Source organism: Chiloscyllium punctatum, chromosome 19 (assembly GCF_047496795.1).
Source record: "Chiloscyllium punctatum isolate Juve2018m chromosome 19, sChiPun1.3, whole genome shotgun sequence".
In the NCBI taxonomy this organism is placed as follows: domain Eukaryota; kingdom Metazoa; phylum Chordata; class Chondrichthyes; order Orectolobiformes; family Hemiscylliidae; genus Chiloscyllium; species Chiloscyllium punctatum.
The window spans coordinates 57,920,992-57,948,964 of record NC_092757.1 but is presented as its reverse complement, the minus strand read 5'-3'; the positions used below and the strand labels follow the sequence as shown (position 1 = coordinate 57,948,964).

Sequence of the window (27,973 nt, the reverse complement as noted above, 5' to 3'; positions counted from 1 at the left end):
AAAAGGAATTCACAAAACCTTCCTGTATTTGCCTTTCACTAGTTTGAACCTCACATTTCAAGTTGAAATAATTTTCTGGTTTACCTTTTCCAGATCCTTCTCTATCTGCTATACCTTCAGAAGTTCACAACTATCCCCACACTGAAGACTCTGATTCTTTATAACTTAACAGTTATGTTATACATCCTCCCACCATCCCCATCAATACCTTAACATGGCTGTCTTAACAAATTGTCCAAAACTGGACATAATGCCAGAAAAGTGGGGACTGACAAGAGCACTCTACACGTTGATCTTGAACATGGTATTTTAAAACTGGTGTTACCAATGTCCTGTACATCTGTAACATGACCTTCAACTCCTTTACTCAATGCACTGACCGATAAAGGCAAATGTGCAAAACACCTACTTCACCGGCCTATCTATCTGCAACTCCACTTTCAAGGAACAATGCACCTGCATCCCAGGTCTCTTTATCCAACAAAGGATCAATGTTGGGTCAACTGTATTTTTGTCATTTATATAAATGGTCACTAATTTTACTGATGACACCAAAATTGGAGGTGTGGTGAACAGTGAAGAAGGTTACCTCAGAGTACAACGGGATCGTGATCAGATGGACCAATGGGCCAAGGAGAGACAGATCGAGCTTAGATAAATGCAAGGTGCCGGCATTTGGCCCATATCCCTGCATTTTGGAAAGGCAAATCAGGGCAGGACTTATACACTCAATGGCAAGGTCCTTTAGAGTGTTGCTGAGACCTTGGAGTGCAGGTTCATAGCTCTTCGAAAGTGGAGGCGCAGGTAAATAGAATAGTGAAGAAGGCATTTGGTATGCTTTCCTTCATTGGTCAGAGTACTGAGTACAGGAGTTGGGAGGTCATGTTGCGGCTGTACAGGACATTAGTTAGGCCACTGTTGGAATGTTGCATACAATTCTGGTCTCCTTCCTATTGGAAAGGTGTTGTGAAACTTGAAAGGGTTCAGAAAATATTTACAAGGATGTTGCCAGGATTGGAGGATTTGAGCTACAGGGAGAGGCTGAACAGGCTGGAGCTGTTTTCCCTGGAGCATTGGAGGCTGAGGGGTCACCTTATAGAGGCTTATAAAATCATCAGGGGCATGGATAGGGTAAATAGACAGGGTCTTTTCCCTGGGGTGGCTGAGTCCAAAATTAGGAGGCGTAGGTGAGAGGGGAAAGATTCAAAAGGGACTTATGGGGTAACGTTTTCACACAGAGGGTGGTGCATACATGGAGTGAGCTGCCAGAGGAAGTGATGGAGGCTGGTATAATTAGAACATTTAAAAGGCATTTGGATGGGTATATGAATAGGAAGAGTTTAGAGGGATATGGGCGAAATGCTGGCAAATGAGACTAGATTAGTTTAGGATATTTGATCAGCATGAACAAGTTGGACCGAAGGGTCTGTTTCCCTGTTGTCTATCTCTATGACTCTATGACTCGAAAGATTTACAAGGATGTTGCTGGGGCTAGAGAGTTGGAGCTACAGGGAGACGCTGAACAGTTTGGGGCCGTTTTCCTTACAGACTTGGACATTGAGAGGTGATCTTATGGAGACTTATAAAATCATGAGGGGTATGGTAGGCAAGGTCTTTTTCCTGGGGTGGGGGAGTCGAAAACTAGAGGGCATAGCTTTAAGGTGAAAAGGGACAGATATAAAAGGGACCTAAGGGGCAACTTTATCATTCAGATGGTGGTGTATGTATGGAATGAACTACCAGAGGAAGTGGTGGAGGCTAGTACAGCATTTAAAAGGCATCTGGATGGGTATATGAACAGGAAGGGTTAACAGGGATATGGGCCAAATGCTGGCAAATGGGACTAGGTCAGATTGGGATGTCTGGTCGACGCAGACTAGTCAGACTGACAGGCCTGTTTCCTTTATATGACTATGATTCTATGACTTCCTCTGTCTCACTTTCTACTTTCCTGTCTACCCATTTCTACATGAAAGTGACTATGTCAAGGGCTGTTCAACTTTGACTGGAGGAGCTTGGTTAGCTCAGTTGGCTGGTTTGCAATGCAGCGTGATGCCAACATTGTGGGTTCAATTCTGGCACCAGCTGACGTCACTATGAAGGTCCTGCCTTCTCAACTTCTCCCCTTGCCTGAAGTGTCATCCCTCTCTGACAAGATAGCAGCCCTAGGGTCTGGTTAGACTGTGGTGAATTTAGCTTTACACTGGTTGGACACATTGAGACTAACATAGCACAGGGCCCTTTTAAATTTGTCAATAGTTGTCACTGCAGCATTCATTACAATGATGTACAGATTATGGGCATTACTAGACCTATGAACATAATAGAAATAAGCAAGGTCTGCTTTGGAGAAAACTCTGCCAACTCCAGAGGCAGGAAGGGGTCTGGTGAACTATATCAGATTGGCTTGCGTCCACATCCGGCCATTGGAGAATTTTAATGATGGAGGGACTGGAATTGGACGTAGGGACTGGCAGTTAATCTGAGTGTGGAAAGGCCTGATGAAAGATTATCTTATAGCGCTGTTGGCATTTGCCAATGTCAGATTGATCCCTCCCATGGTGATGTAAGTGTTAGCCAAGCACAGGCAGCCTCCCAGCTGATGCGGGGGCACGGATATTTGGAGTTTTAGGAGGGACTCCAGGTCTCAAAGGGATTTCCCTGCCAGTTCTTGGCCCTGGAATGTTTTGAAAGCAATTTATTTCCTCGGCCACAGGGGTCCCTACCTGCCTCCCCAGCGAACACAGCTCCTGGTTGTGCTGCTGAGTCTCCTCACCCTTTGGCTCTCTTATTGGACTGGCAATTATGGGTGTGGGGGGAGAAAATGGGCTGCGAGATAAATGGGGTGGGGGTGGGGGTGGAGGGGGTGCTGGGGGGGGGGTAGCTGGGAAGGCGATAGGTAGATGCAGGTGGGTGATGGTGATAGGTCAGATCGGAGGGTGGGGCGGATCAGTGGGAAGGAAGATGGACAAGTTGTTCAGTTCAAAAAGGCGGTGCTGAGGTGGAGGGTTGGATCTGGGATAAGATGGGGGGGAGGTCTACTAGATAAAACTCTGGCACCCTTTTGAAATCCCCAGACAAATAATGAAACATTAGTTTGGCGTGCGAATGGATAAAAACCGAAAAACAAAGTTAAACAGCACCAGACCACAATCTTTGTGGAAATGATCCTTTAGCTTGGCAGGACTTTATTCTTCATTGCTCCCTTTTCTCCAGATTCCTTCACTTTTTCACAGGGCGTACAGTGTGATTGGTACGCTAATTGCAATGTCTCTTAGTTACTGGTTAAAGCCAACGCCTTGCAGCAACTGGTGGAAGAAATAACTGGCTTTCAGTCCTCAGACATTTTTACTGCAGAGAGAGAGAGAGAGAGACAGAGAGAGAGAGAGAGAGATGCACACGACCTGCAGTAATAGAGATCCGAAGGCTTCTCCCTGTATTGTTGGGAGTAGGCGAGTAGACGCAGGTACCAAATGCTGGCCAACAGTGATGCCCACATCCCACAAAAATGAATTTAAAAAAATTCTTATCCACAAACTCTTCACCTATCCAAAAACCAATTAGGAAGTTATCATCAAGTTGGTGACCTGTGGTGTTCATGAATGGTCACAATTGCACAAACCAATCAGCTACTTGTTGCTAGCTAAATGTCACTCTGCATACACCCCCTGGATATGGGTCTGTCTGCAAGCAGCTCCCCTCACTGCTTGAACAAGACTGCAGTGTAAACACCACACACAATGATATTCGGTAACTTGCTTTTAAAAGTGTTACAATCCTTTTTTTACAATCTTGTCTTGGAACAATTCTTTATCCATTTTAGTTCACAATCAAAAATACAAAAAAAGTCTTTAGATTTACATTTACAATATATATTTTCTGCAGCATTGGGCCATTCACCATAAATTCAGGCCTTAGATTAGGTTGTCATAAAAGATCCTAATCTAATCAGAGTCAACATGGCTTTGTTAAAGGGAAATTATATCTGACTAATTTATTAGAGTATTTTAAGGAAGGGTCAACCGTAGTAGATAGAGGGTAACCAACAGATATGTTGTATTTCGACTTCAGAAGGCAATCGACAAGGTACCTCACAAATGTTAAGTCAAAAGATAAGAGCCCACCGTGTTGGACATAGCAATATGAGGCATGGATAAAGAATTAGCTCATAGGCAGGAAACAGCAAGTGGGGAATTTCAGGGTGGCGACCTTTGACCAGTGGGATTGCACAGGAATCAGTGCTCATAATATAAATTAACGACTTGGAGAAACAAAGTAAATGTACTGGAGCCCAATTTGCAGATGCCACAAAAATTGGCAGAAAGATAGGTTATGAGAGGGATTACAGAGAAAAATTGATAGGTTAAATAATTGGGCAAAAGAGCTGGCAAATGAAGTGTAATGTGAGAAAGTCTAACATAGTTATTTTAGAACAGAGAGAAAAAATAGTAATATTTAAATAGGGAAAAGCTGCAGAACAAAGGGATTTGGGGGTAATTGTACATAAAACACAGAAAGCTAGCATACAGGTGCAGCAGGTAATCAGAAAGGCTAATGGAATGTTGGCCCTTACTTCAAGGGGTTGGAGTGGAAGAGTAGGGAAGTCTAGCTGCAATTATACTAGCTGCTGGTGAGACCACATCTGCAGCATTATGAGCAGTTTTAGTCCCCTTACAGAAGAAACGATATCATTTAATTGCAGGCAGATCAGAGAAGGTTCACCAGGATGATCTCTGGTATGGACGGATTGTCGCATGAGCAAAAGCTAAACAATTTGGGACTTTACTCACTGGAGTTTAGAAGAATTAGAGATGATTTAATTGAAAATATAGGAATCTTAAGGACTTAACAGGATAATTGCTGAGTGGATGCCCCCTTCATGGGAGGGTCTAAGAGCAGACGGTTAGTCTCAGAATAAAGGGGACACCAATTTAAGACTGAGATGAGGAAGAATTTATTCTTTTAGAGGGCTGTGAGCCTTTGGAACTCCTTGCCATAGAGAGCTGTGGGGGCAGAGTCCTTGTGAATGTTTCTTGTCGTGATAGATAGATTCTTGATCAGTCAGGTAATCAAGGATTCCAGACAAAGTGAAGGAAGGTGGATGTGAGGAATATTGGATCAGCTACAATGGTACTGAATGGCGAGGCAGGCTTGTGGAACTGCACAACCTTTTTCTGTTCCAATTGCTTAAGGTCTTGTGATTATGGTCCCTGACGTAGGACTGCCAATTGAAGGGCAAATCACTCCCTGATCCTCCCAGTAGAAACCAGGCAGGATGTGTCTCGGCTGGATGTCTTATTTAAAGACAAGCCACATGGATGTCTGAGCTTCAGCCATAACCTGCTTTTCTGGATTTACTTGACCCTAACAAAAATATCAAAGCATTGCTCATTCCTGCTTTACTTATTTTGTATTTTCTGCTCATTTTTATCCTTTTACGACTGTTCAGCCTCTCCCTATAGCTCAAATCCTCCAACCCTGGCAACATCCTTGTAAATCTTTTCTGAACCCTTTCAAGTTTCACAACATCTTTCCGATAGGAAGGAGACCAGAATTGCACGCAATATTCCAACAGTGGCCAAACCAATGTCCTGTACAGCCGCAACATGACCTCCCAACTCCTGTACTCAATATTCTGACCAATAAAGGAGGGCATACCAAACGCCTTCTTCACTATCCTATCTCCCTGTAACTCCACTTTCAAGGAGCTATGAACCTGCACTCCAAGGTCTCTTTGTTCAGCAACACTCCCTAGGACCTTACCATTAAGTGTATAAGTTCTGCTAAGATTTGTTTTCCCAAAATGCAGCACCTTGCATTTATCTGAATTAAACTCCATCTGCCACTTCTCAGCCCATTGGCCCATCTAATCAAGATCCCGTTGTAATCTGATGTAACCTTCTTCGCCGTCCACTACACCTCCAATTTTGGTGTCATCTGCAAACTTACTAACTATACCTCTTATGTTCACATCCAAATCATTTATATAAATGACAAAAAATAGTGGACCCAGCACTGATCCTTGTGGCACTCCACTGATTATAAGCCTCCAGTCTGGAAAACTACCCTCCACCACCACCCTCTGTCTTCTACCTTTGAGCCAGTTCTGTATCCAAATGGCGAATTATTCCATGAGATCTAACGTTGCTAACCAGTCTCCCATGGGGAACCTTGTTGAACACCTTACTGAAGTCCATACAGATCACATCTACTGCTCTGCTCTCATCAATCCTTTGTTACTTCTTTAAAAAGCTCAATCAAGTTTGTGAGACATGATTTCCCATGCACAAAGCCATGTTGACTATCCCTAATCAGTCCTTGCCTTTCCAAGTACATGTACATCCTGTCCCTCAGGATTCCCTCCAACAACTTGCCCACCACCAATGACTGGGTCACTGATCTATAGTTCCCTGGCTTGTCCTTACCACCTTTCTTAAACAGTGGCACCACATTAGCCAGACTCCAGTCTTCCGGCACCTTACCTGTGACTATCGATGATACAAATACCTCAGTAAGAGGGGCAGCAAGCACAGATATGCTCAGATGACTGCTGGGGCTCTTTGGTCATGAGTCTGCTTTGAGCAACTAACCACTTTGTGGCAGGATTTCAAGGCAATCTGGCAACAGTGCGGTGCTCGATTAGGGATCCTGTCAGTTAGGGACCCTGTCTGCTAAATATAGGCACCTGCAATATGTAGGTTCCAATATACAGCCCTTCAACATGGACTTCATCAAACTGGGTATTTTCAACACTTGAATTTTCAATAAGCACATCTTCATCTGGCACATTTTCAATGAGAATCTTTTGAAAATTTGTAGTCATTTCACAGGCTAAAACACCTATTTTATGAATTAGTTTGATCATCACAGTTTTTAAAAAAAAAGAAATACGTAGATAAGATGGGAATGTTGTTGGTGTAACTGTTACAGCTGTGAATATGAATATTGAAGGTGGAAATATGGTAGTTGTGGAAATTGTGTGTGTGAATGTTGAGGGTGTGACCAGAGAAGCTATGCATTGACAGGGTAACTATTAAAAGTCTGACTATCAAGAATATTGATGATATGAAACTGAAGGTATTAATAATATGGGTGTGAATACTGTAAGTGTAAATACCATAGTTATCATAGAATCCCTACAGTGTGAAAACAGGCCCTTCAACCCAAGAAGTCCACACTGACCACCCAGAACCATTCCCCCTATCCTACATTTACCCATAACCTACACATCCCTGAACACCATGGGCAATTTAGCAAAGCCTAACTTGCACATCTTTGGTCTGTGGGAGTAAACCCGTGCAGACACAGGGAGAATGTGCAAACTCCATACAGTCACCCGAGGCTAGAGTCAAACCCAGGTCCCTGGTGCTGTGAGGCAGCAGTACTAACCATTGAGCTACTGTGCCACTAAATAGGTTGGGATTCTCCTCACTAGAGCTGTGTGTTGAAAGTGTGAATACTGTAGTTGTGAATATTGAAGGTGCAAATAAGTAGTTATGCAAATTAAAGGTGTGAATATTTATATTTAAGGTGCATGCATTGTAGGTGTGAATAATGAAGATGTGAATATTTAAGATGTGAATATTGAAGGTGTGTGAAGATTTGCTAATAAATGAGAATTGTACTGACTGTGCGTTTAGATGTATGGATTGAACATTTGTTGATTGAAATTTGCTTGTTGTAGCTGTGACGTCAATAATAAGATGCTTGTGTTTAATCGTGCCGATTGAAAATGTTGTAATGCAGGTTGGTGTATTGAAGATGAATGTTTTCAGTTGTAGGGATTGATGAAAATTGCACTGAATTAAATATTAAACCAGAAATCCCTGTCAGTCCACTGAGTATTAACATTTTTATAAAGTCTCTTTTTATGCCACAACCATTTCCTCTTTTTGGTTGTTTTGAACTGAATTTAATGTTATCGCTTTTGGTTCCTACAAATACACTTTCCAGCCTGTGTGACCTTCTGCTTGCAGGGATATAAGAAGCATCAGAGAGACTGAGGGAAACTTCAGAGAAGAGAAAGAGACAGAGAGAGGGAGACGGTTGTGTTGAGACAAGCCTTCTTTTCAGTCTGTCAGTTCTCAGGGCTCGATTGAAGCTACTCAGTGCCTGCATTTGCACATCAAAAATGTGAAGGATAATGCCTGCAGGCAGACAGATAATAATGAGCTTGGCTGAAAGCAGGAGGAAATAAAACAAAAGCTGCAATGATCTGTTTAATCAAAGTTTTTCTGATATTTTTATTTCTTTTTGGCCAGCCTAAATAGTAGCACATTGACATCAATGACGGGAGTTTATTCCTTTCCTCATTGTAATTTTTGCGCTCTTGTTATCAAGTTGTCAGCTTCTTAATTTTCTTCACTTTCTCCACAATCTCCGTCAGTTCCAAACCACTCCCCCACCCCCCACCGCCCCCCCCCCCTCAAATAAAAAACCCAATGTCCTGAAAGAAGCAATTCTTTCTGGTATACTGGCATTGAGATCTCTCCTGTACCTCACTCAAGTACCATAGTCATGTGGAAGTTTTAGTGATACCTCGATAAGATCCAGTGTTCAGTTGATGCTTGTATTTGCTGCTTGCCTCAGCTCTGCCAGTGGCTGATTATTTTCATAGCTTGACATGTTGCTGTATTCTACAGTAATATTGAGAGAGAGAGGCCATTTCAATTTCCTTAGACTCGCTCCTCCATTCAACTCGCTCCTCATTTCCTTACCTTTTCTCTGTACTATTTGACCACATTACCTGACAGATATCTAAATGATGTGAGCTTGTCATCCAAGATGGCCGTCCAGTATATAACCACAAACCTATTTACCCTCCTATTGCTCTGTTCTGAAACTTTGTCATCTCAGTTGGGAAATGAATGACTTCCTTTCCACTTCTAGCCATCTGAATCCTTTGTATCTTTCCATACTAATTCTTCTTCCTAATTGTTTTTCTTTCCCCAAGCAAATCTTCCAGCGTTGTTGAGTATGGCAGAGCAAGAAAGTGAAACTGATTCTAAAAGAGAAGGGCTATCACCAGATGGCTGAACGGTCACCTTCCTTCACCTTCAGCTCATTCTTTTTGCATTATCCTCCTTCTCATCCCACACATGATCATCCTCTTCCTCCTCCTCAACCTTCTACTTGTTTGTTGATGCTGAGGAAGAAGGATATGAGTGTGCAACCCCCTACTGAATATGATACGTGTGAGTCAGCAATACTGCAGTGATTCCTGGTTTCATGCTCAGTAAACCACACAGTGATTAATCAGACCCCTGAACTCCACCCCCACACACACATCTTGCAAAATGGAGTGTCTCCCCATCAGATCCTTTGTCTTTTCTTCTTCACGTGAGAGATTTCCCTCCCAATCCCAGCAGCCCATATCTCCCATTGTATAGTTTGAAGTTTTCTCCTGCAGAAAGAGAAAAAAAGAGAACTGATGGATTTATGTCAGATGTCTTCTGACAGCCGAAGGGAGGGCAGTGAGAAGCGATCAGGGGTGTGGATGTCGATGACCTTGGTGTAACTGGCTAGACACAGTGCCTTGTGTAATGCACTGTAGTTACTGCGCTGGGATGTCCAAATTCACCTCAGTCAGAAGGACAAGACAGTCCCTTTCCTGTTTGTTATCCCCCTGGAAAGTGCACACATGCACATCAGATGGAGATAACATGAAGCTAGTTGAATATTATGTTGGCAATCACGGTGTGTTACATATGGTCATGATGCCCAGTTGAAGAATGAGTCAGGTAAGAAAGTTAGCAGAAAAAGCGCTTGGAGAAAATTGATCTCTTGCTATGAAATACGACACTTCACTGATAACACTTAGAATGGATAACAAAGAAACAGGATGGTCCCCTACATAGTCATTATTTATACAACCTTCTCCCATTATAATTCATTCAAAACCAACATACCCTTCTCTCCATTTCTTCCTCATGCATTTATCTAGCTTAATCTTAAGTGCATTTATGTTGCTCACCTGAACTCATGTCTTTGGCAGCAAGTTTATTCCAATCACTTTCTGTGTAAAAAAGTTCCCCCTGAGGTCTCGAGTGGTTTTATTGATTAGCTGTCGCCCACAAGCATCAATATTTTTTCTACATCTATCAAAAAAACCCTTTCATAATTTCAAACACAACAGTCACCCTTGAGCCTTTTGTTGTAGATTTGTTCTGTATAGATGTAACTTCTCAGTTCTGGAATGATCCTCATAATATTTTCTTCATTCTGTTTTTCTTTAAGTGTCTCTGCATCCTGTATATAATATAAAGACCAGAACTGTGCACAGTCCTTCAAGTATAGCCTACTGTTCTATACCAATTAAATATTAAACCTGAAGTTTTAAATGCTAGATTTCTGTTTTCTGGCTTTTAAAATCTGTTTTATTAATTTCAGTCATAAAAATATAGAGTCATACAGCATGGAAACAGACCCTTCGGTCCAACCAGTCCACGCTGAACATAATCCCGATTTAAACTAGTCCACCCTGCCTGCTCCTGGTCCATATCCTTCCGAACCTTTCCTGTTCATATACTTATCCAAATGACTTTTAAACATTGTAATTGTACTCGCACCCATCACTTTGCCAGGAAGTGCATTCCACACACAAACCACGCTCTGTGTAAAATATTTTCCCCTCATGTCTTTTTTTTAATCTTTACCCTCTTACTTTAAAAACGTGCCCCCAAATCTTGATATCCCCCATCCCAGGGAAAAGACAACTTCCTTTAACTCGATCTATACCTCTCATTACAGTGATTGAGCATCAGAGGTCTCTGGACAGTTTGCTTCTCTGTGCTGTTGGATCCTTCTTTTCTAACAGTTTATTATCTTCCCATTCTTATGAACATTTCACACCTATGTTAAAAGTAATTTGCCAATTACACACCCATTCTGCAAACTTATTAATGTTATATTGTGTTATGTTGCAGTTTTTCTCAGTACAAATTATATCCTTCAAGAATGAATTTATCAGCAAAATTATACATGCAGTTTCTTAGTTTGCAAATAAAACATAATGTTGGCCTGAAGACTTGGAATTCATGCATTGGTCTGATCGCTTTTTGGCAGTGCTCTCTGTGAACATTCTCTCAATGATCCTACACCCAGTCAAACATCATGCAAACTGGTTCCCAATATGGCCGATGGGTTGGAGTCACAGGCCTTGTAGGAATGAACTGCCTGTGGTGCTGACTGTCCAGCCACTGGTCACAATGCATTCTTTATTAATTCTGTACTTTCTCAACAAAGTATTATCTGAAGAATTGCTGGATGTTTACGTGAATATGCTGACGCTCTGCAGAGTCAATGCTGTTACTTCAGAGCAATACCTCATGCCCCAACAGATAAAGATAATCGGGCTGGTGGAAGACTCAGACTGGTTGGTTCCAACTTCTCTCCCTCTTCTTTGTCCATGTTAATTCCTTTAAGCAGTTTGTGGTAGTAAGTACCTATAACTAACGGTAGCAAGCCAGGGCTGCAGAGAGAAAAATGCCTGGACAAGGTTCCCACTCCTGATTATTGCCAAGTGGTTTCAGTGGGAAACTGCATTTGGTTGTGAGTTGAGGTGGTGGTCAGGGCCAGCCATGATACTGCTCACGTTTAGATGGTTTCACTTGTCCAGGCAGCCATGTGAAGAGTACCCATGGCTGAGATACTGAAGAGGACGTGGTGGGATTGATGTTCGTGGAGTCATTCCCAACATGAAATGGGGGCGACAGCCCCTTTCTCTCATTCAGTGTGTGTCAATGGGATTGGAGGTTGGGAATGTAAGATCGTGGAACATCAGCACAGGAGGGAAGTGAGCCAATCACCTATCGCACAAAGAAGCCCATGGGTGCCACATTGCAATCCTCATCCAACCATCATGGCTTTGGCATTTCAACAATTAAGGGTGCATTGTTCTGCAAATACACTCAATACCCTGACTTGCAATTATTTCCAGCTGGATAAATCCTGTCGCTCTTAATCTGCTCTTCATGCCTCAATTCCATAAATAGCAGAGACTTGTCATCCTACCTCTGTACTCAAATATTCCCAAATTCCTGCATCTAGCACCTATGTTCACCCCCCAACCCCTTTCCTGACTATAACCCCACTGAGCCGAGCTGACTTCATCCTCCAACCTAACACCAGCCCTATTCAATACCATCCCCCTGCCGATAACAATCTCATTTACCCCTCCTCTAACCCACGCCCCAGCTGCACACACCCCAATCCCACCCGACTCCAAGCCCCCCAACCTAACAACTCTGCGTCACTCAACACTGAAAACCCCGACCCTAGACCACCCCACACCAATCAATCCTCCGACCCCACCCCAATCAGCCCCCTGACCCTAACCCACACCAATCAGCCCCCGACCCCACCCCAATCAGCCACCCGACTCTACCCCACCCCACACCAATCAGCCACCCGACTCTACCCCACCCCAATCAGCCCCCCAACTCTACCTCACCCCACCCCAATCAGCCCCCCGACCCAACCCCACTCCAATCACCCCCGACCCCACCCCACTACCACACCCCAATCAGCCCCCTGACCTGACCCAACCAGCCCCCCCACCCCACCCCAATCAGCCCCCCCGGCCCTACCCCACCTCAATCAGCCCCCCAACTCTACCCCACCTCAATCAGCCCCCCAACTCTACCCCACCTCAATCAGCCCCCCAACTCTACCCCACCCCACCCCAATCAGCCCCCCATCCCAATCAGCCCCCCACCCTACCCCACCCCAATCAGCCCCCCGACCCTACCCCATCCCAATCAGCCCCCCCACCCAAATCAGCCCACCAACCCTACCTCACCCCAATCAGTCCCCCACCCTACCCCATCCCAATCAGCCACCCCACCCCACCACACCCCAATCAGCCCCCAACCCAAATCAGCCCCGACCCTACCTCACCCCAATCAGCCCCCCGACCCTACCCCCCCCAATCAGCCCCCCACCCAAATCAGCCCCCGACCCTACCCCAATCAGCCCCCCGACCCTACCCCACCCCAATCAGCCTCCCGACCCCACCCCAATCAGCCCCCCGACCCTACCCCAAACACCATTCACCTCCAGACCCTACCCTACACCAATCACCCCCGACCCTACCCCACCCAACACCAAACTCACCCTGACCCTACCCCACCCAACACCAATCAGCCCCCGACCCCACCCCAATCAGCCCTCTGACCCTACCCCGCCCCACACCAATCAGCCCCCCGACCCTAACCCTTCCCCACCCCAATCAGCCCCCGACCCTACCCCACCCGACACCAATCACCCCCATGACCCTACCTCAATCACCACCCTGACCCTACCCAACCTGACCCTATCCCATCCGACACCAATCACCCCCCAACCTTACCCCACCCGACACCAATCACCCCCCCGACCCTACCCCACCCGACACCAATCACCCCCCGACCCGACACCAATCACCTCCCCCAACCCTACCCCACCCGACACCAATCACCCCCATGACCCTACCCCAATCACCCCCCCGACCCTACCCCACTCGACACCAATCACCCCCCGACCCTACCCCACCCGACACCAATCACCCCCATGACCCTACCCCCTTCACCCCCACGACCCTACCTCACCCGACACCAATCACCCCCCCGACCGTACACCACCCGACACCAATCACCCCCCGACCCTACAACAATCACCCCCCCTGACCCTACCCCAATCATCCCCCCCGACCCTACCCCACCCGACACCAATCACCCCCCTGACCTGGCACCAATCACCCCTGACTCTACCCCACCTGACACCATTCACCCCCTGACCCTACCCCACCCGACACCAATCACTCCCTGACCCTACCCCACCCAATAGTAACCACCACCCGACTCTAGCCATATACTCCTATCCCACCACACTTCTCAAAACCACCGCTAAAATGGCAATTGCTCTCCAGAGACTGCAGGATGGCTGGTGTTAAGAGGAGGAGTGTTAGATTGATACTGGATGCTGAGAGTTTGGGGCTAGAGGGGCTCCACTCTGCATCTAATTCAGTGTTGCACCTAACCTGGAAAATGCTGAGGAGCCAAAGTGGGAAATGCTTTATTTTCAATCCCTTATCACAATGAGAATGGCATCCATACATATGCATTATTTTTAAATATACTGGGAAGATTTCTGTGGTGAAAAATATCCTGATGGCACTTTTCGCTCTGTAGAGCTGATCTTCAGACTGATGGATCTTCCTTCTAAATATTTACTCACAGCAATGTCACCTTTGCTCAGAACTGCATTGAATCCATCTTATTCGAGTCCTGCCCCACAGCTGGAGTCAGAAATTGTGATGCAGAAATAAGAGTTGACACTGTTTACAAAAAAAACCCCAAAAATATATATTTGCATTTAAACTATCATAAACATATACAAAAATGATATTCTATTGTTTGTCTTACCATAAATTAATACATCTACAATCATTGAGTAGACATAATGAAATGAACTACAGCCATTACATTTCATTTGCATAGCCTCTTGTACAGGGCTCTGCAAAGACAGACATTGATCCTGGAAATGGAAACAGAGAGGGCATACTCGTTTCAATCTCATTCATCACTTCATACCAATCTCCCCTTGTGTTCCCTGAATCTCAGACTTACTCCACTTGAGTAAAGTGCTGGAGGGTGTAGAGGACTAGCGGGAAGGTGGGTGGGAACTGGGATGGGTGCTGGGAATGGACGGACAAACCAAGTCTGAGTTCTGACATTTGATTTGCTTTTCATCAAGATCAGAATATTCTTCAGTAACTTGATGTCACAGTCTGAAATGGAGAAATTGCCTGATATTTAACAACAAGCTACAAGTTAACTTTTTCAAGCATTATATTTCCAATGTCTCAGCTGGACAGGAGACAGTACTGCTAACAATGCAACACTCCCTCTGCACTCCACTACTGTCAGAATGCATTATTTGTTCATCTTCTGTAGTGAATCCAGAAACAACAAGCATGCTATCACAAGAATCAAATTAATGCTTGGAAAAGAGTGTTATTTAGAATCCTTATTGTGTGGAAGCAGCCCATTCCGCCCATCAAGTCTACACCAACCCCCCAAAAAGCATTCCAGTATTCCCCCCACCCCAGTAACCCTGCATTTCCAGCTGATCCACCTAGCCTTCATGTCCCTGGACACTACGGGCAATTTAACATGGCCAATTGACCTGACTTGTACATCTTTGGGCTGTGGGAGGAAACCGGAGCAAACCCACGCAGACACGGGCAGAATGTGCAAACTCTACACAGTTGCCTGAGGGTGGAATCGAACCCTGGTCCCTGGTGCTGTGAGGCAGCAGCGCTAACCACGAAGCCACTGTGCCAGGTTCTGCAAGGTGCAATGGTCAGAGGTTCCACATAGAGAACTCAGTCAATAAAACTTTCTCTCACTCTGCAATCGCAAGTGTCACATACCTCTCTAAAACATCCAGACGACTGAATCAAAAGAGTCAGAATATGAGGGACATTTCTAAGGTGAGATCACTGAAAAAGTATTCTACTCAGAAATGTTCCTAATGTAAAATCTTCTGTATCTAAGGAAATGACTGAAAATTAATTATAAAGACTGTAAAGTTTGGAAAGGAGAGAGAACTTTGGTGACCATCTGTCAGATCAGTGTTAACTGTTCAATGTATTCGGTATTTCATTCTCAACTTACTGTCATTACCATCTCATAACTCACACTCCAGCCTGACCCACAAGAAGCTGTTACTGATAAAATACCAGCTGGGTTTTATGTGGAATCCAATTACTGAATTACTATTAAGAATGCAGGATTCAATTTTTTTGCCCAATTTCCAACTATTTTCTCCGGCAAGTGCTGGCATCTTTGCACACGGTTCCACTGTTACTTCTGATAACCTGCTCAAAGATCATTCTTTGTGTGTGATTCTAAGCAGTACAGAAATTTACTGGGAGACTTGCTCAGAGGAGCATCAGCCTCAAGCCCCCTGCTCTAACTAACCTTTCATTTTTCAGATGTGACATTGGTCAGCAAACAGGAATGGAAATGCTGTTTGGTTTATGATTAGATTAGATTCCTTCCAGTGTGGAAACAGGCCCTTCAACCCAACCAGTCCACACCAACCCTCCAAAGAGAAACCCATCCAGTCCTATTTCCCTCTAATGCACCTAACTCTACGGGCAATTTAGCATGGCCAAGTCACCTAACCTGCACATCTTTGGACTGTGGGAGGAAACCGGGACACCCGGAGGAAAGCCACACAGACACGGGGAGAATGTGCAAACTCCACACAGACAGTTGCCGACGGCTGGAATCGAACCTGGGACCTTGGTGCTGTGAGGCAGCAGTGCTAACCACTGAGCCACCATGCTGCCCAAGGGCGCAGAGGGCAATTTCAGCATCATTCTCCCACTATAATCCAGTACACACCGATTATTTAACTCAATATTCACTGGGAAGCTGAAGTTGACTGATAATTATAGCCCTGTGTCCTGAACTCTGGATGTTTTATTTGGGTGTATCACTTCAGAAGATCATTCTAATTGTGAAGCAAAAATAGATGAGTAAACTTCCCGTGGCATTGCTCCTGGTATGTCAGGATTCTCACACCAGCTGATGCACGGTGTCGTAGTCTGTTGCTGCTACATGTGAACCTAATGAATCTGGCTTGCTCTGATAAAGCCCCTGGTCTAAGATTTCTACTTTCACCAGCTCATTTACAAGTTAAAGGTGCTTCAGGACATCCTCAGGTTTTGTAAAAATTATAGGATGCTTTGCTGGAGAAATGCAATTCTCCAAGTGGCTGCCTCTTTATCATGTATATGATAATGTTCGGTGCGTTGTTCATGCTGCTGTTTTTGGGATCTTACGAAGGAAGTACAAGGAGGAAGATGTGAGCAGAGACGTGTAACAGGAGTTAAGCGTCAATACATTAGTGAGTGTTTGAAAGTAACCATGACTCTGAGTGGAATTCTTTTAATTCATAAGTTGCCCAATTTCTATTCTTGTACCTGCTCCCTTGTTCTTCTAACCTATGACCTTAACAATAAATCCTGACGTCTTTCCTTGTGCTTTCCTGAAATCTCTATCTGGGGTAAAGAGCCACACTTAACTGACCCCCTGGGTGTGTATGAGTGCACAGTGAGCCTGTTATGTTTCAAAGCGCTGTATTCTACTTAACCATATGAATGTGTGGCACAGTGCAATGCTGCAGCCCCTGTGTTGCAGGGTGTCCCCAAAAAACCAATGATGTGATATTCACCATAACATGACCATCCCTGGAGCAGATACATAACACTAAAATGGGGAGGGAGCTTTCCAAAGACTTTTATAAGAAGTGTAACTTATGCTTTTGGGCTGTTTAGGTGAGCATTGCCAAAGGATGGATTGATCAAAGGGATATTGTTGATTGTTTGCACTTCTTAAAACAAAGTTGTTCATTACCTGATAAAAAGGGGCCTCCCCTTGTGGGCAGGGAGGGTGGGTAATTCAAACAGACTCAGTGCAGAGTCTGAAGTAAGAACCATGACGGTGAGGTTATGTTTCGATAGTATCTGTTGCCATGGTTGGTGCAGTAAGAGCTTAGACAGGTGGGCTCCACTTCCTTTAGAGTTGGAAAATGATGAAAGGTGGCTGATCCTAGTGATGCCTACGCCCCCTCCTTTCCCCGCATTCAGGAGCCCCGCACAGCTCTTGGGTAGAGTTTGACCCGGGCAATGTCTTGGGCCAACTGCAGCACGTACTGAGCCTCAGGGTGACCTCACAATGTGATGCAGTGCCACTCCTCAAACGATCCGACAACTCCACCCCTTCCCCCCCAGCTCGCCTGCACCCCTCACTCAGTTCATCTCCAGCACTGCAGGAAGGAGCTGGTCAGTCAATTCAGAGTCTCCACAAAAAGATTACAACAAACATTCAAAGCAGATATACAACTGACAAAGGAAACACAAAATGCAACGAGATATTTACACATATACAGAGGAACCTCGATTATCTGAAGGACACGGGCAGGGAAGTATTTTGTTGGGATAATCGAATGCCGGATAACATTGTGTAGCCAAGCATCAGGACCATGCGATCTTGTCGGATAATCCGATATTTGAATAATCGAATGCCGGATATTCAAGGTTCCTCCATAATAATAAAAAGGGATGGAGCTCTCTCTCTCTCCCCCCCATTCCCTCCAAATTATATTGCACAACAGAAATACAGGGATGGGGTGGGGATTAGGGTGCAATTTAAGGCTGATAGTTCCATCACTTTCCATTTGAGTAATGATCCCAGCCGAGGGAGGAGCATTGTCCATTACCAATTGGTACACCCAGCCCCGTCCCCTGTCATGTTACTGTGAAGGATTGGGTGGGGGAGCAGGGTGCGAGCTATCTGGACTGTATCACAAGATCCCGTGGCATTGCTACCTGCTGGTAAACCCCCAACCCCCAGTAAACGGGTGTCCAGTAACTTCAACAAGCTGTTATCACAACATGATTCATCTCTCGATAACACAAAGGAGGCCTCACCTTAACCCTTCACTAGCTACAGCGACTGAAGTGACAGCTGCGATTGGGAGAAAGGGTGCCACATGACGGTTGGGAGCACTTTCAAAAAAGAAACATATTTATAAGAAGTCCCCTTGAAATTGACATTTTTAAAAGTAATTCTCACTGATGTTTCTCCCTTTTGTCTCTGGAGTTAAAGTATGACTCCTCAGCAGTATGTCCTACGCTTTCAAATAGCCATAGGTAAGGCTAAACAGTGAAGAACAGTAAAATATTCACCTGTGATAGGCATCATGACTGAATGTGAATTCATCCCCAGCTGCACACCCCAAATTTTCCAATGCAAGTGGCTGGACACTAAGTGGAGACAGTGACTATGATAGCTGGCAAGGTTTACCCTGTCTAATCTGAGCAAATGAAGCCCAATGAATTATTAGCTGTTCTCATTAGAAAAGACAAGGGGACACAGGTTTAAGGTTTTGGACGTAAAAGGAATTGGGGAGTGTGTGAGAAATAACTTTTTTCTTTACACAGGCAGTTGTAACAGCTAAGAAACTTCAGGAGGTGATCAACGATTTCAAGTGGGAATGGGGTAGAGTCACACAGCACAGAAATAGATCGTTTGGTCCAAGGATGTTGAACAAAAGAACCTTTCAGGGCTATATCAGTACATGATGATGGAAGCACAGACTGGATTGCTGCTTTGAAGGCTAACATGAACTCAATGGGCCAAACAGCCTCCTAGAGTGCTGTGATGACTGTATTCCACCATTCTAACTTAGGCTGAGATTTACTAATTCAGCTTCGAGGATAAATCAAGTTTGGGGCATTCTCTCAATGCAGAGTGGAAACTAATAGAATGGGGAGGGTAGTGGGTACAGACAATGCGACACACAATGCAAGACGGAAAAACTTGAGGGGATACTTTCCCGACTGGGACATGAGCTAGAGAAGATTTCAATAAAGGAATCAGTAGATAAGGGACTTTCAGTAGTTAAGGACTGTGCTGATGCAGAGTCTGCCTTGCTAACTTTATCTGCACTCTGCAGAAACATTTTAACAGATCAGTCACTGACCAGTAGTTATCAAGAACACCTGGATTTCTCTGGCACTTGGAGAGTCATTTTTATCTTCTATGCCTGAGAGGGTTAAATATTTTTAAAAGAAATATTCTGGGACAGAAACTGAGAAATAAAAAGACCTTTGTGCTGAAATGTGAATTACAAGTTAGAAATGTTTTTGTTGGAAGAATGAAGTGTTTATATGGAAAGTATTAAATGTAAGGGAAAGAAACATTTTAAAACTGGATATTTCACGTTGGAGAGAGTGTCAGCTGTTTCAGAGAATCAGTTAAAAGATCATACAGTTCTCAGATTGGTTTAGGACTTGTTTTCTTTTTGTGTGTGTATTAATTATCTGTCCTTCTCACCAGAAGAAATTAACTGACCCTGTGGTACTTTGCACTAGGGGGTCGAGTGAGCTCCCACCAGCTCACTGGGCAAACAGCCACTCCTTATGGCTAACTCCCTGCTACCCTCATTGTCCACTGACCAAGATTCAGTAAGTCACTGAAACACAGAGCAGACCCCACTTCTGCTGCAATACAACAGTCGCAGTTCCAACAGCACCCATTGGATAACAGCAGGCGGGCAACAGCCCCTGCTAGTTCCCACATTGACAGGGGAGCTGAAGCAAAGTGCAAGCTCTGTCCACCCCGCCTCCCAGCACAGACCAACAGCTCAATCTGGGGTCTCCTGCTTCTCATTGCTTTAAACTGCCCTTTAAAGAATCTTTCAGTTAAATCTAAGAAAATCTTGTGATAAAACATCTGTGATCTGTTTTTTTTTACAACAACTAACAAAGCATCTTTGGGAATGACTGAGAAATTAATGCAAAAAGGTGTACCTTAGGAGTAAAAATGCAGATTTAAAACAAGATCAACGTTTAGTCCATTTTGTAACACTCTTCGAGACTGTACACCTCCACAATTTGGCTGCAAGGCTTTGAAAATGAGACTGTTCCAAGCTGCCTGACTGCAAGGAGAGATTGATAACATTTTCCCTTCTACAGGCTTGGCACAGTGACATTCAGAAGCACTCTGTGCTTAAACAGAAAAAATTCCATTTTCAGCTCAAAATGATTCAAAACTCTTCCACCCATGTATTCTGTGCTATAGATGCCGTATTCTTGGTGATGTTAGGAAGAGATTATCCACTTTCCGGCTGTCTATACCCCCTCAGTATTCCACACATCAACAGGTCTTATAATGGGAGTTATCTTAAACCTTTACATGGATTTTACAAGAATTCTGAAAGAAATCCCATAGGTTAAGAGGCATCAGTAATGTGGCTATTAGAATTAGTAAATAACGTGGCCAAGGGGTTGGTCCCTGAGCCTTGTACTAACTCGGTGTTGAACACAGCTGGTGTTTTTACCTGGTGTTAGTTACACATGGGTTGGATTGTCCAGGTAAGGGTCCGTTTTGCTCATATGCACCATGACAGAGGGCGCCTTGTAGTGGCAGTGGCTGGCAGAGCAGCTGACCCCACTGCAGGGCTTCCCTCGAGTCCTCACTGACAGTTTTCTGCTGCACAAGCTCTGCCAAGTCTGCAGGGTCTTGGAGCTCCAGACCCATATCCCGCTGGTGATGCCCACCACCAGGGACATGAAGATCTTCAACATGAAGACAGCGACGGTAGGCACTGAGATGTCCAAGGTACAGTCCAGAATCCGTCTCCCCGGATAGGCCAGACAAGGCTGCTCAGAGGCAAGTACCTTCCAGTATTCCATGTTCAACCTCTCGTAGAAATAGCAGACAATAACGCACGTGGCCGGGACAGTGTACAGTATGGAGAAGACCCCGATCTTCACCATTAACTTCTCCAGCTTCTCCGTGTTGGTGCCGCCTGTCTTCATGATCCTGCGGATGTGAAAGAGAGCCACGAAGCCAGTCAGAATGAAGGAGGTCCCTATCACCAAGTAACAGGACAGAGGGATAAGGACAAAGCCAGTGAGAGCACTGACATCCATGCTGCCGACATAACACAGGCCGGTCAACTCATCGCCGGCCACCTTCCTCATGGTCAGGATGATGATGGTCTTCATGGCTGGCACCCCCCAGGCTGCCATATGGAAATAGCTGCTGTGCGCTTCGATGGCCTCATGGCCCCACTTCTTACCCGCTGCCAGGAACCAGGTTAAGGTCAGGATGACCCACCAAAGGGAGCTGGCCATGCCGAAATAGTACAGGATGAGAAAGACGATGGTGCAGCCTGTACTCTCTAAGCCCTCTTGAATGACGTACAGCTCGCCGTTCTCCCGGTCACAAGCGATGTTCTCAGCCCCGGCCACTGAGCGGATGATGAACGCCACGCAGTAGACGTTGTAGCACATGGACAGGAAAATGATGGGTCTCTCGGGATACTGGAAGCGATGAGGATCCAGCAGGAAGGTTAGCACGGTGAACGCTGTGGATATGAAGCACAGTGTGGACCAGACGGCCATCCAGACAAAGGCAAAGTCTTTATCGCCCTTGGACCAGTAGACATCCACCCCTGGGGAGCACTTCGGGGCACAGGACAGGCTCTTCTCCACGTACTGGAACTTGTCAGGGTTGGCACAGGAGCCAAGCGGACCCTGGTTCCTGCCCTCAGCTGGTCCCGGGATCCTGGTCCGAGGGGCCACGGGCAGCATGCCCTGGCCTTTCTGTGGCTCCCCGGTGGCATTCTCTGGTGCCTCCATGCACAGGGCGTTGGGGTCATTCCGGGTGGGCAGTTTGCTACAGTCCAGAGACTCGGGCCAGCCAAAGTTGAACTGGGCCATGATGGGGGCACAGCGTTGGCGTGCCTGCTCACACATGGGTCTGCAGGCTGGGATGGAGGTGGAGACCTGGCTGGTGCACATGGGGGCATACAGGGAGCACAGGAAGAGCCTGAGGTGGACGTGGCATCCGTACTCCACCAGGGGGGCAAACTCGTGCAGCTTGATGGCTGCCTCCTGCTGGTTCTGGTGCCCCATGTAGTTGGGCATCCGGGTCATGTTGTAGCCAATTCCCAGGCACATGGGGATCTCGATGGGCTGGCATTTGGCCTCCCTCCCTCTCTCGTGGTCAATGGAGCCGATGCCCCAGGAGCCGCTGGGCAGCAGGGACTGGCAAAGGGCGGTCAGGAGGAGGCGGAGGGGCAAGTGTCCCATTCTGTGGGTGGGTGGGTGAGCAGAGAGTGGTGCTGACTCACATGGAGCTCCCTGTCTCAGCTCAGACTGGGAGGGGGTGGACAGCAGCAGCAGGAGTTGGTGGGGTAGGGGGGGGAACACTTGCACTCTGCTAACACACGGGCCCCTTTCAATCCTTTCTCCGACTCATTGAAGACTTTGCAAGCCAGGCGCTGCTCAGACTTTCCAGTGAGTGTTTCCAGCACCAGGTCCCCCCCCCCTCCTCCTCCTCCTCCCCGACACCTCCAGCGCTTGCACAATGTGAGTTCGAGGCTGCAGCGCGCTCACATCCAAATCCTCAAAGCCGGTGCAAATGGAACAACAAAAAGGACAAAGTTTTGTTTTGTTTCCCGCTGGTTGTCTTTCGCACAGTCGGGCTCTGCTTGTGCCGGATGCTCGGTGTGTGTCTCCGCTGCACGGTACAGTGCGGTCCGGTTGGTGGTCAGCCCCCTCCCTCCCTCTCTCTCTCTCTCTCTCTCTCTCTCTCTCCCCCCCCGGCCACACTCAGCACTAAAGCCGCTGCTGCCGATTGCAGCCGGTCCCGGGGAGATAGGGCAGGAGGGGGCGGGGCTCCAGGCTGGCCGCCCCGCCCCCTGCCGCCCGCAGGCGCCTCCCTATTGGTTCATAACCACACTATTCCTCACCCCCTGACACTAACCATCACTTGATTGGTCACGGCCGCCGCCACTCACAGACCAGAGGGTGGAGCTGTCAATCAAGCCCAGACTGAAGTGCAGACTGTAGGCTTTCTGCAGTTACTGTCCCCCCCTACTGCTCATCGCCTCCCTATTCACACACACCCACTGCAAATTAACGAGTACTTTCACTCTATCGGCAAACCCGGCTTGTGCACATCTCATCTTCCAACATTCCTTGTTCATTGCAACATTTTAAACTCCGGCTGTTTTTACCAGGGTCTTTCCGCAGCTATGCTTTAAAAAAAAAGGTGCATTATTCTGACACGTTTCGAATTGCCTCTTCCCAGTGCGCAAAGCAGATCATTCTGCTCTAACTTGCAGTCTCCAAAGACGATCCAAGCGAGTAGATTTAACTTAGTACCGAGGGCGAGCTGGCAGCCGCTGGCTCCTTAGTTAGGTGGAGTATTTTGGGGGGGGGGGGGGGACATCAAAAGCAGTTTTAAACTCAGAAAACGAGTTTCTTTTTCAACTCCGGACAAGGAGCTCCGATAAAACGAACACGTGCAAATGGTAAAAGTATTCACTTAATGCACAAATTCAATCAGATTCGAAGCAACTGTTAATTGCCCCAAACGTTTCCCTAAACTATTCCGCAAAATTCTTGGTTTGTGAATGGATGGATGGAGTGAGATCAATCCAAATTGATTTTTTTTTGGTGAAAACAAAGCTGCTTTAATGAATAATGTAAGGTTTTAAAAGTAAAGCGCGAGTCTTTGTGGTAATGTTCATCTTCAATCTGCCCCAGGAGAGGAGTGGGAATTTGAATAATGCACAGTAGTAAAGCGCGTTACAAAGATGCGTTCTCTGTAGCTGAAGCTCCCTGTAACTCGGGGCAGAGGGACAAGGTTCTCACTCATTAAACACAAATAAACAACACGGTTAACTTTCCTCCCTGCAAATGTCAACAGAGACGTTATTTCTAACACTTTCTGGTTTTGTTTCAGATTTTCGCCATTTGCAGTTTTCCTGTGTCTATAACTGTGTGTGTTTATTTTTTTATAATGTTGCTGCCTCACTTTACTGTACAGTATTGGGAAACAGTCGTGTTTGTGCTGCGTTCGCAGTAGCTTCCGGGGCTCCGTTTACAAAAAAAAAGAAATGTTAATTCTGTCCGAATGGATCAGACTCCTTCAATTCTCTTTTGAATCTCTGTCACGGAGGAGAGGGTCCTTAAAGAAGCGCCGAACAATTAAAAAGGAGCTGTGAATGCCATTAGCTCGCTTTCCCAAAAGTCTTTTCACCTCTGCACAGGGCACAACAAGAGGCAATTACAGACAATGCCAACAAAGGAAGGAACCCCGGCGGGAGAGTGAAAGCAAAGAGCCGCGGTTTTGGGGGCAGGTGCCTGCCTGGTTGCATTTCTCACCCTTGCCTCTTTCAAAGTGCTTCTGTTCTTCGCCTCAATACCGCCTTTCATTGCGACGGTGCTCTGGCCTTCCCTGAGTTGAAAGTAGGAAGATTGAAAATAAATAAAAGGAGCTCTTGAGTTTGCCAGACTCATTGCTCCCAATCTTTCCTTGCACCTCTCCTAGTCTCTCTCTCTCTCTCTCCTTGTTTAGCTGCGTCCAGCAACGTTAGCTAATCACTGGAAACATCTGTCCAGTACAGGAATCACTTCCCGCCTCTTTGCTCGCCCATTTTCTCTGCATCATTTTTGTTTCCTTTCTCTTAGCCTTAATTTACATTTATCCTTAACTTCTGTCCTCGTTTCCTCTGTTCCTGACTGCTGGATTAATCTGTCCCTGTTTGTTTCTCTCCCCCTCTTTGAATTTGTCCAGGTTACTGCGGCCACTTCCACGATTTTGCAGACGAAATTTGCTCTGAATTTGTGCATCATTAAATCAAGTAGGGAAGATCTATCAGATATATCGCAAGCGAATCTATGTGAATTGAAACAGCGACTGTTTGTAACAGACCTGCCCTCACATAAAACTTGATGTAAATATATACACGTTTATATGTTCGAAATAAAGTACTGTGGAGATCTGACATCTGAACAGAAATTTCTGGTGAAGCTCAGCAGGTCTGACAGCATCTGTGGAGAGAAGTGGAATTACCGTTTCAGATCCAGTGACTGTTCTGGCAGACCCGCTGAGCGTCTCGAGCAATTCTTGTTTTTGTTTCAGATTGCCAACATCCACAGTTCATTGTTATTTTTTTGTTACGACTTCTTCAGAACGGTTTCTTTCACCATAATGTGGAGGTGTCGCTGTTGGACCAGGGCGGACAAAGTTAAAAATCACACAACACTAGGTTGGAGTCCAACAGGTTTATTTGAAAGTACAAGCTTTCAGAGCGCGGGCTCCTTTGTGCGGTAACTAGTGAGGCACACTCACATAGACCCTCTCTCATACACACATACACCTAAACATACACACCCTCTCGCAGGCATATACTCCACCACATTCGTGCACACTCTCTATTAAGCACACACTCTCACTTGCACACACACTCTCTACCTCTCTCCCCCACACACTCTCTCTTGCCCCCCCCCCACACTCTCACTTGCACACACACACTCTCTCCCTCTCTCCCCCACACACTCTCTCTTGCCCCCCCCACACTCTCTCCCCCACACTCTCTCTTGTCCCCCCACACACTCTCACTTGCACACATTCTCTCTCTCCCACACTCTCTCTTGCCCCCCCCACACACTCTCACTTGCACACACACTCTCTCTCTCTCTCCCCCACACACTCTCTCTTGCCCCCACACTCTCACTTGCACACACTCTCCCTCTCTCCCCCACACACTCTCTCTTGCCCCCTCACACACTCTCACTTGCACACACACTCTCTCCCTCTCTCCCCCACACACTGTCTCTTGCCCCCCCCCACACTCTCACTTGCACACACACTCTCTCCCCCCCACACACTGTCTCTTGCCCCCCCCACACTCTCACTTGCACACACACTCTCTCTCTCCCCACACACTCTCTCTTGCCCCCCCCACACTCTCACTTGCACACACTCTCTCCCTCTCTCCCCCACACACTCTCTCTTGCCCCCCCCACACACTCTCACTTGCACACTCCCTTTCTCCCTCTCTCCCCCACACACTCTCTCTTGCCTCCCTACACACTCTCACTTGCACACACACTTTCTCCCTCTCTCCCCCACACACTCCCTCTTGCCCCCCCCACACACTCTCTCTTGCCCCCTCCACACCCTCTCACTTGCACACACACTCTCTCTTGCCCCCCCCACTCTCACTTGCACACACACTCTCTCCCTCTCTCCCCCACACACTCTCTCTTGCCCCCCCCACACACTCTCACTTGCACACACACTCTCTCCCCCACACACTGCCCCCCCCCCACCCACCCACACACATACATACACACTTACACACATTTGGGGTGCATTTGCATTTGAAGATACATTGTATTTTGTTTAAAAAGCACACAGTCTGTAGGCAGTCAGTCCATGTGACATTTTATAAATTCCAAATTTGAAAATAGTCTGACTCAAGTTTAGGATACAGCCAACCTATAACCCCACACCTTTAATGCATTATCTGAACTGAGATGTTACTTTTTATACTAATAAAACCTTAAATTGTCTTGGGACTGTGACTTGAAAGAAGTTCTAGGATAACATATTAATCAATCGAAACCTGCATCCCCATTCTAAAGTGATTAAAGACTTAACAGCAACCTAGGTTTGTTCAATACATTGCACCAGTTGTATGACACTTTGATCTTTTATTATAAATTCTGTGTCCTATGATCTTGCCCCACTAGCTACCTGAGAAGGAGCAGCACTTCAAAAGCTTGTACTTCCAAATAAACCTGTTAGAGTGGTGTTGTGTGATTTTAAATTTCTTTCACCATAGATCACGCTGGAACCTGCTGAGTTTCTCCAAGCTTTCTGTTTTGATGAGCTGCTAAGGGTGATGGATCCCACTGTATGATACACAGAACCGCACAATAGGACAGAGAAGGAGATGCCTCAGTTTCCCTGTGCCTGCCCTCAGGAGTGATTAAGGAATTCACAAAAACAGTCCAGTGACCTTTCTTCAGAACTGCATTTGAAATATTAAGCCTGTTTTTCTCTCTCCACAGTTGCTGCCAGACCTACTGAGTCTCTCCAGCCATTACTGTTTCTGCTTGTTTCAGATCTCCCAGCATCCGCAGTTATTTGTTTCAATTTTATAACATCAGGAACTTGCTGACTACTAGTCCGCCCTTTCAGTCCTTTCATTTTAGTGGTCAATTAGCCCCAGCGAGCGGAGAGGCTAGGTTAAAATTACACAGGTGCCACTGTTCACTTATATTTGGAAAGAGGTTTACACTAGCCCGATTACAGCTGGCTGAACTGAGATTGAGGGTATTCTTCCTGTTCCCAAGGTTCCTGCTTCTTTTGCATTGATGTTTTCTCTAGAATGTCAGCCCCTTTAATTCAAGTAGCCCCTTTAAATACAGTTCTCCATGTCATCCTCTAGTACAGTGGCTTACTATCATTTACTGTGTTGTCATGGTAATCAATATGCTGATTCCTCCTCTGTATAGTTTGATACAGCAATGTGATTTACATAATTCAGGTACGCTCCATGAATGAGTTTTTCTGTCCTAGGAAAAAGTAACACAATATACAGTATGAGA

The 27,973-nt window shown here is 46.0% G+C and overlaps 1 protein-coding gene across 1 annotated transcript; it reads right to left on the bottom strand.

Moving 5' to 3' along the window:
* Nucleotides 1-14,317: 14,317 nt before the first annotated feature.
* Nucleotides 14,318-23,713, bottom strand: LOC140491366 (frizzled-9). The gene has a single exon (XM_072589446.1). The coding sequence runs from the start codon at nt 22,652-22,654 to the stop codon at nt 20,906-20,908; it is 1,749 nt and encodes a 582-aa protein (XP_072445547.1). The 5' UTR covers nt 22,655-23,713; the 3' UTR covers nt 14,318-20,905.
* Nucleotides 23,714-27,973: the final 4,260 nt, after the last annotated feature.

Excerpts from the sequence above, each read along its gene's own strand:
- LOC140491366 (XM_072589446.1), bottom strand. The coding sequence starts at position 22,654 with ATGGGACACTTGCCCCTCCGCCTCCTCCTGACCGCCCTTTGCCAGTCC.